Source organism: Cavia porcellus, unplaced genomic scaffold (genome assembly GCF_034190915.1).
Source record: "Cavia porcellus strain 051 isolate PalLab524CR breed Dunkin Hartley unplaced genomic scaffold, mCavPor4.1 scaffold_30, whole genome shotgun sequence".
Taxonomy (NCBI): domain Eukaryota; kingdom Metazoa; phylum Chordata; class Mammalia; order Rodentia; family Caviidae; genus Cavia; species Cavia porcellus.
Window position 1 is genome coordinate 19,220,064 of NW_026947513.1, and position 18,231 is coordinate 19,238,294.

Below are 18,231 nucleotides of genomic sequence, written 5' to 3' on the forward strand. Positions count from 1 at the left end.
TATCTTTCCCCATCCTCCCCCTGATCTGATGCCAGGGAAGCCTGTTTGTAAATCAACCCCACTCCTGAAAATCTTGAAGTGTACCTACTTCCTAGAGCATTTTTAAAAAATTCTAAGTTCTATGAGATCATGCCTTCAGCTGGGGATTTGGCTCAGTGGTATAAGCACCTGCCTGAGAGGTGCGAGGTCATGAGTTCGATCCCTGGTACCAAACACAAAAAGCCTTCTTTAGCCCTGTACTTGGTGTATTCCCTGTTGAGGTCAGGGAATAGTGATGGTGATGATGATAATAGCTTAAGTACTGTATGTGCTGTCAAAGCCACCACAATGATGGCACATCTGTTGACTGAGAGTTTACTTATATTTCAGACACCTAGGATAAACATGTACTTCTCTGATCTCATGTAATCTCCCATGAGATAATTCCTATTATTACACCCATTTCATAGAGGAAAATGCAGCTCAGGGAGATGAAGCAATGTGTCTGTGATCATCCAACTAATAATTAGAAAGGCTGGGTTTTACATCCGGACAAAGCCTCTGGATAAGCAGACACTTGTTTATAAATAGAAAATATGCTCATTTTCCCATGGGCTGAGTCCTTTTCTATCCAATCACTGGGGTCCCCTCTTTCTGTTGTGTGGCCTCAAGCAGAGACAAATTGCTCCCCAGTCTCCCTGTTGGAGGGCTACCACATTTTCCCTGCCAGTGCCTCTGATCCCAGGAGACAGTGGGATCCAAGCCCATTCTCCCCTTGTCTTAGGCTTTATATTTTAAGTGATTCATTGTTCCCAGAAAACTGTGGTCACCTTTCCCTCTTTTGCGGAGAAGACACTAGAGGAAAATATGCTTTGGAGTGGGAACTCCCACTGCTGATAAGTGATGAAGGACATGAAATCAAACGGTGAACTGCAGGACACAAAAGACTGGCCATTTCTCAGTCAGAAAAATTTGTCTGTTCTTAGAGAACATCTTAGTTAGGAATACTTTTATTCCAGACACTTTCACAGCTACTCCTTCCCTCTTTCTGATCTTTATTCAAAAGCCTTTGGAGTGAGGCACTTTCCCTGCTTCATGGTTTTGTCTCTGGGACATATCACTATCTAGCATTCTTCACGTATTACTTATCTGCTGTCTCTGAAGGTAATTTCCTTCAGAGTAGGGAATTCTGTTTTGTATGTCACCGTTTTCCCAGCACCCTAACTGTATGACTCATAGTAGGTGCTTAGCGACTATTTGTAAGATGAACAAATACATCAAAATCTTAGATGTATAAATTGTAAATAATGAGACAGGCAGGCATATTATAGGGTAATTATTCACAGGAAATGGTTGAGTTGTGTAACAGAATATTGACTATGTAAGTAAACTTTGTCCATTTGAGCAATATTGGTGTGGCACTAATGGGTAATATTTGGGGTCTTAGAAATGCATAGTTTTTCCCATTAAAATCAATGAAATTTATAATTTTTACTGCAGAGAACTCTATGAATGTTACCTTTTAAAGTAAGATGGGCTATAGTGAAAAATCAGAACCATATAAATAACTGTAGCACATGATACTGTAAAATATTATGCTACCATAAAACAAAGAATAAAATGACTGAAATAGCTCAGTACTTCTGAGCTCCAAGATTTACTGCTGATACCTATCTAAAATAACACATTCACATGCACAAAAATGCTACATCCACGTTTAGTCCGAACTTTTAACACATAAACCTATCAATAGTGCTATAACCAGAGGTAAAAGAGGATGTGGAGGAGAACATCAAAATTTGATAGAATAATCAAAAAGGATCCCAATATTATCTTTACTGTTTACATTTTCTGTGTGATAATATGTTGATTGATAACTTATATAGCTAAATTATGAAGAAAAAAATCAAGAAACAAAAAAGAACTTAATTGTGACAGAGAGATCAGAGGATAAAGCCCTCCCAGAGATGAAAAGTATACACAAGAGCCAGAAGTATCTAAAGGATGTGAATTTCTTGCAAGTTTCTAAGATAATGTTGATGACTGTACAAATCTCTTCTTGCTTTCCTCAGAAATGCTCAACCAACTATTTCAAATGCATAATTTGTAAAGACTGTGATGATGTAAACAGAAAAATTTGTCATTTCCACTTCATTGGAAAAGTCCTCTAAATTCCTTAGCCAGATAGTCTCTCTAATCTTCCTATTCAACAGCTCAACTATATATAATAACGCCAGAGCCAATCTCAGAAACTTCTGCAGGGAGGCACCACACAAATGAATGAGCCTGTGGTTTAGAGTTATTAGTTTGATGCCCAGATGCATATCATATTTGCAAGAAGCAGTTTACAATCTGTTCATCTTGACAAATGCGGCACAAGGGGATTTAAATTCCTGCATCTGCAATTTCTGTCTCTGTCTCTCCAAATTTATGGGGAAATTGTAGACACAAATAACGTGTCAGGCTTGAATGAACTGAGATCTCTGCTCCATTTCACTCAAAGGTTAATCAATAGAGAGCAGAGGAAAGTCTCAGCAGATAGCCAATCTGAGTTCTATTAACTTCCCGGAACCACAACATGGGCTTATAACTTCCTTGGCAGTGCCCATGCCTTTTGACGCATGGTAGTGAGGTGTTAAAGCACTGGCCATTTTGTGCATTTTAAACTATTTCTTCAATGATTTCTAAAGGGTCAGGACTACTTGCATATTTTCTACCAACATAAAGTTATCCATCAGTGATAGTAGATGATGTGTGTCTAGCTGGCTTGGTGGTGTGACTGATTATCAAGGAGGTTTTGGTCTATTCTACAGCTGCTGAGAACCTACTGGGGCCACTGACATGAGACACGGACATTACAAGTCAGTGCCGGCATCCCACGTATTTCTTTCTTTTAAACCCACTTGCTCTCTGGCAAAGAATATAGACCAAAGACTTACATTTACTCAAGACAAGTAATGCACAAAAATAACACGCTTGCTTGCAGAAAATGTCTGCCACTCGACCAGTCAGCTCCAGCTGGTTTTGCTACAAAGGCAGCAGTTGGTCAGTGACTGCCCCGACACCAGTGTCAAGCAGGAACATACATCAAGTGGTCTGAAATTAGCAGGCTTAAAGAATGAAAGGCTCATTGATTTTTAAAAGCAGGAATAAAATCCTCACATATTGCGTCCAAATGGCGCCTTTTTGCTTTTTAAGATAGTCACATTTTTTCATGCCAGAGCTGAAACTGAAACAAATTGCAAGACAAAAAAAAAAGAGAACATTTATTGATTTTCATGAACTTACACTCATCACTTATTTAATCATCTCTTCATCCATATATCCATCCAATCTGTCTGCAAACATTTACTGCAACTGTTGTGCACTCTCCCGAGTAAAAGAGGGTTCAATTTGAAATTCATTTTGCACTTTTTCCATCCAAAATTATCCATTTGAGCAAAGAAATTACAGGATTCATGCAAGTGCCATGCAAGGCATCCATGGCTTCTGCAAGCACCACCTGTGTGCCCATGACACACAGACTCCTCTGCGGAATCCGGATGTCACTCCTGTACACCAACCCTAGTAACAGCTTCCTGCCAGAGCTCTATAAATCAGAATTTGAGGGGCCCATAAATCTATCATCTCTCCTGCTCCTCCTACATCTCTGTCTTAGTTGATACATAGCAGCTCCTCTATTAGAAGCCTGGCCATCATCCTAAATTTTGTCTTTTCCTCATCCACAACACCCACTTGTTTTCCCAGTGCTGCAAATTTCTTCTTTGTGTATCTCTCTCCATCCTTGCTTCAATCTGGCTTCTGTTTCTCCTCATGTTACCTATTTGCTACTGTAACTGATACGAGTCTGGTTCCAGCCCAGGTCTCAGTCCCCTTCTGACCCATCCATGACAGTACTGTCGGCAGTCTTTAAGGTGGGAATCTGGTTTTGATTCCTCTGATTAAACCTTCACCAGCTCATTTCAGCATTCAGGAAAACACTCTCACAAAACCCTTTGCCCTGTGGACTTTGCCTCTTTCCAGGAACTTTCACCAGTTCCTCCCCGAAGACTCGGTGTAGAAGCCTCTGCAAGTCCTCCCTGCAGCTGCACCCCCTGCCGCCTCTCCAAAGTGCTACCTAACCCATGCTGCTGCCACCACACAGTGATTAGAACCCGTGAGGAACTGGTACAGACTGAAAGCTCCAGCGATGCTGATGCCAGAAACCGATGCATTCCCCAAACCTGGATACCATCATTCTCGCAAAGAAAGCTGTACTTCAAGAGAAGTACATTTGAATGGATTAAAAAATCTGGCTGTAGCGTAATTCCAGCAAAGCAATCTCAATATTCTGTGATGGGTCAAGAACTGTAATTAGAGAAGAGGGGAAAGAAAACAAAAAGGATTTCCTCCACATATTTTTGCTTCACCATTAATTTTCCTTAGTTACAGGACTTGCCAAGCCATTTAATGTGTCACTGTGCCCTGGCACTGTCTGGGGTAGGGGGATGCAGTTAAGGAGCAGCTTTTCTCCATTTGAACAAGAAAGACTGGTTCTGGAGCACTGACAAGCAACTTTGATGGTGGTGTCCTTCCCAATGCAATCAGCCTCCCCTGCAGTGTACCCCAATAACGTTTGGTGTAATAAATCATTCTTTCAGCTATGCAGTCACATTTAAGGTCTGTCTGCTTAATCTTTAATTGGGTAAGCAGTTACAAGCTCAAATTATACCATGTAAAAAACTACTGCAATAGATCACAATGCTGTCAGTTTTCCCCTGCAGAACTCTTGACATTCTCAAGTGTAACAAAGCCTGCCTCTCCCTCACACATTAATTACAGCTGTGACCTTGGGAAAGAGAGTCGTATAGTTACAGTATTTGCAGGGAGTGTATTTCTGTGTCCTGAACATCAGGAACCCAGGCCCATGCACATAACCTGTGTATGTGTGTGCGCACGCCCACACACACATGCTTGCATCTGTGTGTGTGTATGTGTGTGTTTTGAAGGCCATATTGGCCTTGAATCAAAGTCCTTTTTCTTTATGCCATTGACAAATGACTTAGTATGTGTCCTTTTCACCAATGGCCAAATTATTCTTTAATACACCCTTTCAGGACTCTTGCTTTAGATGATATCCTCTTCTCTGGGACATCTTCCCTCGCTTCTGCCTTCTGCTTTGGTTTAGATGCCCCTGGTCTGGACTCCAGTGCATTCCACTCTCTTAGTAAACAATTATTGGATCATTTTCATATTAACACCTGGGGTGGTACTGGAAATCCAGAGACAGACAAAATTAGTCCCTCAGAGAATTAAGACCCAGTCTTCCTCTTTCCAGGCTGGGTTGTAATTGTTTGGGTTTCTTCTCTGGTATCAGATTGTGACTGGCATATGGTGGGTGGGTTTTGTTTTCTGTTTTGTTTTGTCTTATATTAACAAGTGATGGACAAATAAAAGACCTCCAATTCGGTAATATTTAATAATCAAAAAGAAGCCCAGCCAGGACTTTATTACGTGATAAATAGCAAGCAGTTAAATTTCACTGAAAGCTTTGCTGATAACCTGGGTTTGAATGCTAATCTGATGGAGAAGATGTTACACTGCTCAGTTGTTACGGTGTTAAGACAGTGGGAAGGCCTGGTGGGGTTTTGCCTGGTTTCTTTGTGCGCAGGCTGGGAGGGGAGGCCTCCATAAGCAGGTGATCCCCTCTTCTCTCACCTGCCTGCTGCTCCTCCAACCCCATCCGTGCTGTCTCTTTAACACAGCTAAGGGGACAGTTTGCTGCCTCTAGTGAAATTTACCTGACTTTCAGTACAGCATTGAGGTCCTTTCTGTTCACATTAATCTACTATGTAAAAAAAAGTAATGACTACTGGGTCCTAGAGAACTTTCCTTCTAGTATTAGTCTATTATTTAGATAGCTACAATTCAGTGGGCAATTTTTATTATTTGTGGATTTTTTTCACCTTAAATGAAAATTACAAGGCCAGGGATATAGCTCCGTGGCATAGTATCTGTCTGGCAAGTAGAAGGTCATGAGTTCGATCCCTAATACCAAAAAAGAAAGAAAGACAGAAAGAAAGAAAGTTATATAAAATATAACTTCTATTCATAAAAATGCATAAAAGTTCACCATGGTATAAAAAATTACAAATTGTTGTTTTTACATAAAGGAACTTTCTAATGGTATGTTGTTTAGAAAGAAAATCTACAACTAGGGATGTGGCTCAGTAGTACAGTGTATGCTAGGTCTTGGGCTCCAGAGAGAGAGAGAGAAAAAAAGGAGGAAAAAATTCCTATATTGTCTGTTTGCCTGGGTAAAAATGGAATAAAGAGCCGGACATGGTGGTACATACCTGTAACCCCAGTACTTTGAGAGGCTAAAGCAGGATGATTGTAATTTCAAGCCCAACCTGGGCAATTTAGCAGCTTAATGAGACTTTTGCTCAAAATAAAAATTGGAGAACCCTGTACATATAGCTCAGGCCCTAGATTCGATCCTCTAAAAAAAAAAAAAAAAAAAAAGAATGACCCATCAATGATTTCCTATGTCTCTGTAATGAATTTTGAGTAGCAAATGTATCCGGAAACACTAAGGAAGAAGGAAACTTACCAGGTACTCCAACTCCCCAGGCTTTTCTTGTCACTACTTGGGTGTTTTTGCATCGTAATTAATATTTTTCACCAAAGAAAGCTTGTGATAGATTAAGAGAATTTACTTTTAAAGGTCAATTAATACATTATTTACTGATCCTATTTTATGAGCATTCAGACAAAAAAGAAAAAACACTATGTTCTATGTAATTCTTCTCACAACTGCCACACAATTGGGTTCTCTGAGGTCCTGTATTACACAGGTTCCGACACAGGAATCTTTAGCTGTGTAGGAAAACTGTGGTAGAAGTTTGTTTGTACGTAGACTTTCCGAGCATTGTTGACACAAAGGAGATTCATGATAGCAAGCTCCCTATTAGAAGTGTTGGAGGAAGACCAGTTGCCTACTAGACAATCTTTTGCTCCTGAGAAACGGAATCCACTTTTCCCTCCTCGGAGAGAGTTTCTGTGGTTAAGATGCAAGAGAGCAGAAGTTTAGGGGCTCAGACTTTGATGGCTGGGACAGAGCTCCCCCGCTGCCCTTGCCTGGGTGAGTGATGTAAGGGATTTGATCTTCAAAAGCGAAAAAGAGAAAAGCAAAAAACAAAAACTTGCTTGTGTTTAAATCTCAGCTCTTCTGGCTTGAAAGTTGTGTGACCTGAGGCAAGTTACTTAACCTCTCTTGGCTTTAATTCCTTCATTGGTAAAAGGGGTGAATGGTAACAGTCCCTGTCTTCTTAACTCCTTTTAAATGATTTAAGGAAGATGTAAGTACTTCAAACAGCGCCTGGCATGTTATCAGTACTGTTATCGTGAATTTCCTTCCCAACTCCTTCCCAGCCTTGGGCTGTCAAGGCAGTGGCCGCAAGAGCTTTGGCTTCCCCCATTGAGAGCAGAGGGCAGATCTGCACGTATTCCTGAGGGGCAGAGGAAGATCCCCGCAAATGTGCACAGCTGGAAGGGTCAGACTTAGAAACAGTAAGTAACCACTTTCTGAACCCCCGCCCATGTATTTCCCTAGTGCAAACCACTTCCTTTCCAAACACGACCTTCATGTGAAAGAATAAACATTTGCAGATAGCCAGGAAGCAGCAGGGCCCCATATACGGACAAAAACAGATGCCTGTCTGCCACATGCCAAGTCCCTGAAAGGATGTCTCTCAAAGTAAGCCTTTAAACTACACAAAGCAAATTGTCAGGTCGAGGTGGGGGACGATTCTTAGCTCACCATCCTCTATTAAATGTTACAGCTATGGAGTGGGAGAGGAAGGGAGGGAGAGGGAGGGAGGGGGAGACAGCCTCTGCTTTATACTAAAATGAGATTAAAAGAAAAAACCAAGCAGCCTACACTGCCCTGAGGGAAGGAGACCTTGTCTTTATCCGAGTTCTGTCACCAATAAACTCTGTGATGTGACCTTGGGTGAAATGCTCAACCTCTGTATGTTTCCAGATACATTTGCTACTCTAGGGGCTTCAGTTACTCCTCTGTAAAGCCAGGGAGTTGGGCTAGATGAACTATCAGATTTCTTAAAGCTCTGACATCCTGTGACTTTAAAATAAAATAAAATAGATGTTAGATGCTGCATCCAACAGGCAACAAAAAGCACTTGGAGACTTCAGCAGAAGATCTCTGTGTGAGGACCTGATCAGCAGGTGACAGTGTCAAAGGGCAGACTGGAGGACCAGGAGCAGAACAAAGGAGCTAGGTGGGGTGGGCTGGGGTTGCTGGCTGTGGGGAACAGAAAGAACCAAGCTGCTGCTGGAAGAGTAGGCTCCAGCCATGAACACCCTCCTGTCCCTATACCCACAATTCAAAGTCCTGAGTCAGCTTGGTGTAGCCCAGGTCACATGTTGATCCTCGGCAGGTGGGCAAGCAAGCTTGTGCCCCAAAGATGCTGTTCAGAGGGTGAAAAGGGACTATCAGAGGCTCCTCAGAGCAAGGACTCGATAATAATGACAGTGATGATTGTGTGACTTTCACCTGTCTGTCTTTGTGATACCACACTTGATATCACTTTCCTAAGTGAAAATACACACTCTTCTCTCAGCCCACTTAGACACTGATGTAACTTGGTTAGAGACAATGGCCCTAGACAGCACTGTCCTCACGCACAGACATGAACAAATGACACAGGCTCTCAAAGGAAAGGAAAGCCTTTGTGTGCCCCAAGAGGTTGTTGCAGGGGTGTTGGGCGAGTCTGGGTTTTGCTTCTCTCTTTTTTCTTGTTCGTGTATTTTTTGGCACTCCAGATAGAACCAGAACCTTGCAAATGCTACACAGGTGTTCTACCACTCAGCTACAATCCCACCCTTTTATTTTATCTTCAATCAGTTTCTTTCTTCACACATCACCTTGGCCTGTGATGATGAACCTTTTGGAGACCAAGTGCTCAAACTGCAACCCAAACCCATTTATTTATAGCAAAGTGCCAACACTGTGTTAAATGTGAATACTGAGATTTTAGTGTAGAAAAAAAGCAACTCATACATTAATATCTTTTGTGTTAAAAGAAAAATACGATAACAGAAATTTCAGTGATACAAACAGTTTTTTACTGAAAGATAAAAGTTTCTATTTGGCATGCTTTTGCAGAATTAATGTGATCTTTGCTGTTGTATGCATGCTGGTAATTTGTCAAAACCTTGGCTGGAACAACTTGGCTTGCATACCAACAAAGGGCTCTGTAAGCTACCTACAGCATGTGTGTTCACCATCCCTGTCCTAGGCACTGAGGTACCCAAATCATCATTTCTCTCATGTCCTATGTTTAGAGCCCTATGGGGAGGGGTGGCACCAGGGATCAAACTCATGACCTCATGCTTGTCAGGCAGGCGCTTATGCCACTGAGCTAAATCCCCGGCCCTAGAGCCCTGTTTTTAACTGATGGTCAATTCTCTCTCCAGCTTGAGGTTCAGGTCAATACTGATTGTTCTGCCCTAGTCATGTGGCTCCCTGGCCCCCTTCCTGGTGGTGAAGGGTGGGTTTCTGACGCAGTTCTAGATGCTCTGACGGGAGAATGAACCCGCTGGAGGTGGAGAAGCACCTTCTGAAGACAGCGGACACAAAGTGTAATGATGTCACTGCAGCACTGCCATTCTGTACAATCTCTCTTGCAAGCAGGAGAAGGAAAGGCTGAAGACTAAAAACAAGCCAAAAGCAACAGAGATAAAAAGGGAGGAAAGACTTGAGTGTACGATGTAATGAATCTTGAATTAATCAAACCCTAGAGCACCCTCTTCAGAATCCGCACTAGGTGAGATGAAAAATTATCTCATCATCTAAGACATTTTGATTTGGGCCTCCCACTAATAGCTGATAAAAGTATCTTAGTTGATAACCTACAAAACTAAATCTTTCCAGGAAGCAGCAGTTATCTCCATAGTAACATAATAAGGCTGCTGACAGCCTTAACTCTCAGGGTACAGAAAGAACTCATCTGGATGACTTTATGAAGTTTTCTTTTTTCTAAAATGATGTTTTCCTGCTGCCTGAGAAGGGCTGCTACACTTTCCCTTCACATCACGGGAGTTTCTAGAGTAACTCCTCTTTCTTCACTAAAGTATGTGATCCTCAGAACAGAAGTACTTAACCCGCAGCGAATTTCTTCAATGTACCTTTTAGTTGCCGTGCCTCGAGATCATCTGACAATGTCTTATTTAGATTTTTAAATGTAAGAACTCTCTTCCACTCATACGCAAAGATCACCAATCCATCAGAATAGCACCAAGAGTTGAGGGTGGTTAAGGAGTATGTACACAGCCAAAAGAGAAGTAATGCAAATAAAGGAAGAAAGTAAATTCAAATAATAAAAATAAACTGTCACAAAGCTGAGCCCACATCTATAGTCTATCATGTCTTGGAGGAAAGGAGAGGAATATAGTTGAGAAAGAGAGATAAAGGAAAGTCATCTACTGACAGAGAGAATGGATTAAACAGCTCTCTTGTGACCTTAAGCCAGTTCTTAAAAGAAGGTTACTATGTTACTAAAAGAGCAACCTGTTCCTCCTCTCTGTCTGGCTTCCTGTCTCACCATGTGATATCTCTCTCTCTCTCTCTCTCTCTCTCTCTCTCTCTCTCTCTCTCTCTCAAAGGCTCCACCACAATGCTATCTACAATGAAATCTCCACCAGACTTGAGCCCATACCAGCTCCATACCCTTGAACATCCAGAACTCTTACCTAAATAAACCTCTTTCTATATAAAGTACTCAGCCTCAGGCATCAAGCTATAATATTGAGAAATGGACTAAAAGAAGTAGCACAAAAGTATAGCTTAAAATATATCCAAGCCACAAAGAATCAGGACACTAAGTCACACGTGTGAAGTACCTGCTACCAAGTTAGTACATTATCGTTGCGCTAGAAGACCCTGCTTGATCAATCAGCAATTCCATCCCCTTACAAACAACCATTTGCAGAATCTGCGGCCAACATCTGTCACTACTCAAGAGAGTACTGGAAGGACGGAGCAGGCTGGGAAGAAGTGGGTACCTGTCACTGAGGTCCCAGGAGCTGGAGCTGTGGTTCCCATCTCACTCTTGGTTGGGTATGAGTAAAACCAGCTGCAGTGAGGTGAGACATAATCTGACAGGAGTGTTCGGACTCTGGCAGAACACATAAAAAGGTGTATTTTTCAAAAGACAGTGGGTCAGGTGGGACACAGGGAATTTCTAAAGATGGAAGGAAAGGGCAAAGTAACCATCTTTAAAAAGGCAGAGAGAAAAAAGTGGTCTAATCGACTGCTGCATCCTATGTGACTCCAGGAGAGAGCTGAGCTTAAAATTAGGATGAAAGTGCAGGTTGGGAGGGAATCTTACCTGGAAAGCAAAACTTTGTCTAGAAGCCAAAACTAGAGCTTTAAGCTTGGGTAGGTCTTGGCTCCTAAGCAGAGTACAGAGGCAAAGCAGGCCAGTGTTAAGTTATGGTTGACCATGGGTCAGTAGCAGACTAAAACGTAAGTCACAGGGAATAGCCCTGGAGTGGATCGAGGCTGGACTTGGACCAGCTGAGAAGCAAAATATGCTAAAAGCTAGAATTAGTGAGAAGCCAGGCATCATGCAGGCATCAAGGACTACAGATTCATTTTTTGATTTGGGCCACTTGAGTAGAGATGTGGGCAGAACTACCAGGCTACAAAAGACACCCAGGGCAAGTGACAGCACAAAAAGTTCCACCAGATGTCTCCTTCAAGGGACATCAACCCACCTCCCTGCTCTTCCAGTAGAGAATTTGGCAGGGCTCTAGCTTGGCCTCCTCTCTCAGGCAGCCCCTCCAGATACCCTGCTCCTTGAGCTGCCTCTGCCCACACCATAATAGGAGGAGCAAAACTGCCTGACCAAGCTAGGACTGAATCGCGTATTGATCCTGAGAGGCCGACTGGTGAACTGGGCAAAGAATTACAGCCTCAAGGTATCCTTTTGAGGAAGACAAGAGAGTGCACACAGCACATGTCATATGGCCAGTGGGGGCTGATAAATGCTTATTCATCCATCCATCAGTTCTGAACTTCCCACAGTGACCCACACACCATGCCAGCTACATGAGCAGAACCAGCATTTCCCCTCCCCTCACATGCCTTCCAGTCTAGAGACAGGAACAGCCATGAATTTCTAATCACAAAAATAATTGCAAATAATAGGTATAACAAATGGGGGGTGGTGAGAAACTATATCTGGGAAGTTTGATGGTTCTGAGACACAGAGAAAGACCCTGCTCAAAGCTGCCTTCTCTATCAGCTTGTCCTGATTCTTTTAGCCAAAGGTTTTATTGGTCTGTAAATTCTCAGCAGGAAGCCAGCACCCTGTAAATGACACTCGTTACTCTATTGTGTCTAGTATTTTAACTAGCGGTAGGCATACTCAACCTCCCCTACTAGTTCCTACACCTATATGTGCTTTACAGTGTCTACTGAAGTCTGTTATTTTAATAAGTAAATGAAATTGCCTTCTAAGATTTATCACAATTTAACAAAACTTGTGCTTAATTTATTCCTCTTATAAGCCAAGTTCCTACTGATTTCCAAGTACTCTGTCAGAACATAATAGGTAATCTGCAGAGAAATGATAATTAGGTTCATCAGAAATTGTATAATAGCTACACCTCACAGAATATGACACCTCTAAATGCTAGAAAATCCCAGACCTGAGCTGACTCTCCTATTAGTTAGAGGTATACAGACAAAAAAAAGTAAGACCAGTAGAATTCCAGTTGCCAATTCCTCAATTCCTGAAATGTACAATTAAAATTTTAGTTTGTAATCTAGGGGGAAAAAATAGGTACCAGAAAACCTTCTGCACATTGGAACATTCATTCATTCCTGGTTAGGTTGTTTGTGTAAGAGAAGAAAATTATCTTTTACTTTTGCCCTTCTAGGTTCATGACTGAGGAATCTACAGCAATCAACAAGAGAAAATATATGCTAATTTCTTTAAATGTTTTACATGAGACGGGAGGTTTCAAAAGAAAATGAAGATCCGAAAAAAGATTAGTGACCTTGCTTTTTCTGTTCTCTTGAACTCGTTCAACTTAAAATATTCAGTATGCCAAAGTGGCATATCTTGAGGTAGCATCTGCAAACCCCAGCACTTAATATTAAGTCTGACCCTACAGTTAAATCTGGAAGTCAACTCAGATAAGCAAGTCTAATCATATAATGATGTCAGAAAATTAAGGACCATTTTAAAGTCTGGGAATATTTTTCAGCATTTAAGAGCTGTCTCCTTGACAATATTTGCATGTTATTATAATTGACAGCTATAATTATTCTTCACATCTATGATGGGATAACAAGTGTAAAAGCCAAAGAAATCAGAGAAAACATTTTGCTACTAAATTTAAGCACTCAATTATTTCATTTAAATTCATTTTTGTATCCTTGAATTGTTTTCAAAAAAACATCCTAAGACCAAAAGAAGGCAAGATTTACAAATGCAAACAAATGTATAAACAAACAATCCAGGCCCTCTTAAGTAATTTGCCAAACAGAAACAATGCACCCATAAAAGAAAAATCACCCACTCAAAATCTCCAATGTGTCCCAATGAGAAAAAAGATTTTTCTGACTTACTCACTCTTGATTCCACAAAATTACAATCTTGGCATGTATACTCCAAGCTGTATACTGGTGGGTAAGGAAGAGTTAATTATGTTGTTCTTCTGTGGGTTCCACCAGCTTGTTCTCCATGACTCCTAAAGGCTCTTGGAAAACATTCATTCCCCTGCTCTTACGAATCAGATGAATTCCCTAGAATTATATCAACTAGTTCCCCATTCCTGTTGTTTGCCTTTTGTACATTCTCTGCTGGACCCAAACATCCCCTAGTCTACTTGATCCCCATATAAAACTGTAAATATGCTTTGAGAGAAGTCAGTCCAATTTGCTTAGTGATATCGGTACCAGGGTTCGAACTCACGACTGCCTGCTTGCAAGGCAGGCGCTTATGCCACTGAGCTAAATCCCCAGCCCCAGGTTTCTTTTTTTTTTTTAACCAAGCAAATATTCGCACAAGACTTTTGTTAAGCATTGCTTAAATTGAAATACAAAATAAATAATTCATTTATTAAAATCATCTTAGAAAAGCACCAAAAGTGCCTTGGGTCACTGATGAAGAGCCCTTTCCATTCTTCTGTTTCACAGTGCAGTCCCCCATTATAGTCCTACGAGGACAATGCCAGTAGTGATAGTAAACTTCTCAGCTTAGGATCAGGAAACCCAGGTTTTCCCTACCCTTGCTACCAAAGTACATTTGCCTTACTTTCTAAATCTGTTAAATGCAAACCTAAGAGTTCGTGAAGGTTTCAATTGTTACATTCCACGATTCTAGAAGAGGCACGGAAGTTGGAGTTTAATCTTCCATTCAAAAGACTTATGTGTGACACCATAAATGCTAGGCACAGTGTCCTCTAAGGTGGGGGTCTCTTTTGTGCTCCCCTAGTCTCTTTGAATACTTCTGCTATGTTACTTGACACTCTTCACTGTAATCAGAGGCGTCATACTCTGGCTCCATCATCGACTGCCAATGAGCAGAAGAATTCCTGGCACACAGTAGGTACTCATTCGATGAGTGACTCTTCATCTGTGAGGTTACTCAGCCTGGAATGAGGAACAGAATGGCACATTGATCAGAATGCCCAGTAATATGGCATGGAAACAACTGTGTGGAATTTCTGAGCCCACAGCATTGGGTGAGTCCACTAAGTTTTGTCTCTCATAAACCTTAGCCACAGACATATCCTGGGCACTCAGCTGCAGGTTGGCAGACTGAGCCATCTGTGCTGGAACCTTCTATTGCCTCTCTGAATCTGATCTGCTCTCCACGAACCGCCTACACTGGCTCCAGTGTGGCTGCCTCACATGGGCTTGGCAGATGGAGAGCACAAGGGCGGACAGCACAGTGGGTGTTTATTTTCTGTTATTCTCTCTCTCTCTCTCTCTCTCTCTCTCTCTCTCTCTCTCTCTCTCTCTCGCTGGGCTGTCCTCATTCCAGAGGTCATAGCTCCTGTCACACAGCCCTCCCACACATTCATTCTGCATCAGGGTGAGGAGCACGTCTGTCTCTTCCTCTCTGGGTCCTTTTAGTTTCTTACCCCAGGACCCCAGTCGCAGGGGGCTGCATCTTCCCTTTCTGCTCTCCCAAATCCTGTTTATTAAGCCCTGCACTGAACTCTGCTCAATTATTCACTTTAAGTATGACATCAGTTTCCTGCTAGGGTCTTGACTGATGACAACTCCATTATTATGAAGAGTAAACAATACAGCCAATCACCACAAGCATAAAGAGAGGATATAAATGCTGCTTTCTGACTCTTCCCTGTTGTAATTTTTATATGGCCACAGATTACTTTTAACATAGTAGCTACTTAATAAATCTTGGTTGAGTGAAAAAAGTTTCTATAGTACTGACTACAGTTTTAGATACAAATACATGGAAATCAATGTGTAACCATTCAGATTACCGTGAATTTAACTCCTTTAGATTTAAGGAAGTTTCTTAATTCAGTAATGGACGGCAGGGTGGAGGGAGAGTTCTGCTTTATAGATATTCCCTCTCTTCTCATACTGTGACTGAACTGTGGGTAGACTCCAGGATAAACAGTGGCCAGGGATGAGCTGACAGCTCAGAGGCAGTTGAACAGACACAGAGATTTGTCTAATAGACAGGGAGATTAGTTTACTGATCCTTCTTAGATCTTGGAGAAAATAGTGGTTTTAGTTCATGTCTCTGATTCGTATGCATTCATTTCACAGGGTCATCACTTTTTACCTCCTACAGCCAGATAGAAATGTAGTTTGGGGCGAACTGTACCTCCGTGAGTCACTCATGCTTATAATGAACAAGCCAAATAGTCAATAAAGCCGTATCATCACTCACCTTGTGTATCGATCTCACTGATGTAGTGAAGGAACTTCTAGTTCTGGTATTGGGGAAAGCACGTCCTTAACCCGAACGGGCTCTGTCATTTAAACAGGAGAGCGGCATTAGTGTGCATTTCCTCGACAGCAGGGCAAAAAGAGTAATATATTCGAATGCAGGAAGAGCACTAGGGACAATATATTCCAGTGTATGGAGTGCAGCGAGAGAATCCTACCTGACATCCCAAAGGGTTTAGGCCATTTTCATCACTCCCTAGATTTCCTGCCTGCAGCCCTGACATCTTTAACCTACTTCTCCCAACTCTGTTTTGGTCCCTTCTTTCTTTCCCTCACCTTCTCAGTTCATTTTCTGGGCACAAAACTGAATTATATTCAGAGAGAAGCAATGTAAAAGCACAATCTCAAGTAGAAAAAAAGAATCTTAGTTTGGAAACTAACTGCACACATTTCCTTTTATCACATTTTGTTGAAATATGTCCCCAAGGAGAACATTAATAATGTCCTCAATTTCAAGGACAATTTTACCAAGAAGAAAAATTTTAAATTAGATGCGTTCTAATCTGTCTTCTTGCTTTATAACTATGTGACTCTTTAAAATTCTTTATTCATCTAGTATTATCATCAACCAGCTTCAAAGTAGGAGAAAAAGCTTTGGGTCCTGCATAGTGACATCTCTTTCATTATCCTAAGATCTGAGGTCTGCTTTTCTAGCTTTTATATTGAGATGAATTCTACATAATATATGTGGCTTTTGTTTTGTAAATATCTTTTAATGCAAAGACCTGAACATAAGTGGAAAGGAGGTGACAACAATTTGAAGACAAGCTGGGGTAGTTGCTTCTTAGGAAACCAAAAGAGAAGGTTTAAATAATTCAAAAACATGATACTCTTGATTTCAGCAGTATCCAATGTAATTTCAACTTTTTAATTTCTAACCACATTGATTTGTATCTTTTATTTCCCTTTTTGGTAAGATAGGCTAAGTGTCTGTTTTATTTTTCAAAGAAATAATTCTTTTTTTAAGAGAAAAAATAAAATGAATTACCAAAGCTGAACCAAGATGACTTAAACATCTACAACAATCTAATAACGGACAATGAAATTGAAACAGTAATAAAATACAACAACCAACTGAGAAAACTTTGATAAATGCATAGCTATATTCTATCAGAACTTGAGGGAAAATCCAACACTAACAATCTTCAAACTCTTCAATGAAATTGAGAGGGAAGAAGTAATGTCACAAAATAATCCTCAGAAGCTAATGCGCTGATTCCATAACCAGACAAGGATCCAAACAGAAAAAAAGATTACAGGCCAATTTCCCTGATCAACAGAGTGCAAAAGTCCTTCACAAGATGCTGCCAAACAGAGTACAACAAATAATTGTAAACATCAAATACCATGACCAACCAGGCTTCACCCCAGGGATGCAAGGATGACTCAACATACGTGATTCAAAGAATGTAATTCATCACATTAACAGAAGCAAGGACAAAAATCGTATGTTTATCATGATACATGCTGAAAAATCATTTGATAGGCCGGGGATTTAGCTCAGCGGCCTGGCAAATGTGAGGTTGTGAGTTTGATCCCCAGTACCCCCCCCCCAAATTCATTTGACAAAGTACAACATCCATTTGTGATTTTTAAAAAAGCCTTAAAGAAAATGTTTATAGAAGGCCTTATCTCGATCTGATAAAAGTCATTTATGACCAACCTACTTACCTACATTACATTAAGTGGGGAAAAACAAAGCTTTCTTTCTAAAATCAGGGAAAAGTCAAGGCTGTTCATATCACAACTGGCATTCAACATAGTCCTCAAAATATTAGCTAGAGTAACGAGACAAGAAAGAAATAAAATGAATACATATTTTAAAAGTGATGCTTCTTGTCTGTTGTCCAAACAGGAATATTATAGAACTTTCTAAATTTTTTTTGTTTTGATGAGAAATATTCTTTTAATAGGGAAAATTTTGAGGAGATTTAATTTTGTGAATAAGGATTGATCCCAGGACCTTCACACTGAGCTACATCTCCAGCCCTTTTTATTTTTATTTTGAAATAAGTTCTCACTAAGTTACTCTATTGCCCAGGCTGAGCTTGAATTTGTAATCCTCCTGCCTCAGTCTCCCAGAGTTCAGGAATTACAGCCATGTGCCATGATCACTGGCTATGTCTGTAGATCTTTAATTTACATTTCCACAGACTGTAGGCTCCTGGAAGCAAAGATCTTCACATGTTAGGTTCACCACTGTGTCTCTTCTACCCAGAAAGTCAATACTATTGGTACATAATAGGCAC

At 41.0% G+C, this 18,231-nt stretch overlaps 1 protein-coding gene across 5 annotated transcripts in view; it reads right to left on the bottom strand.

Annotated features, from left to right (window-relative positions):
• Positions 1 to 14,078: 14,078 nt before the first annotated feature.
• The window catches only part of Tmem156 (transmembrane protein 156), a 45,377-nt gene continuing 41,224 nt past the window's right edge, over positions 14,079 to 18,231 (bottom strand). For all 5 annotated transcript variants that reach the window (XR_010044679.1, XR_010044677.1, XR_010044678.1 and 2 more), the window contains 2 exons: positions 15,924 to 16,005; positions 14,079 to 14,644 (listed from right to left, as the gene is read on the bottom strand). Coding sequence is in view for 2 of the 5 variants with exons in the window: in XM_063240520.1 (XP_063096590.1) it covers positions 15,938 to 16,005 (68 nt within the window). In the remaining 3 variants the exon portion in view is untranslated. The remainder of the gene's footprint in view (positions 14,645 to 15,923; positions 16,006 to 18,231) is intronic.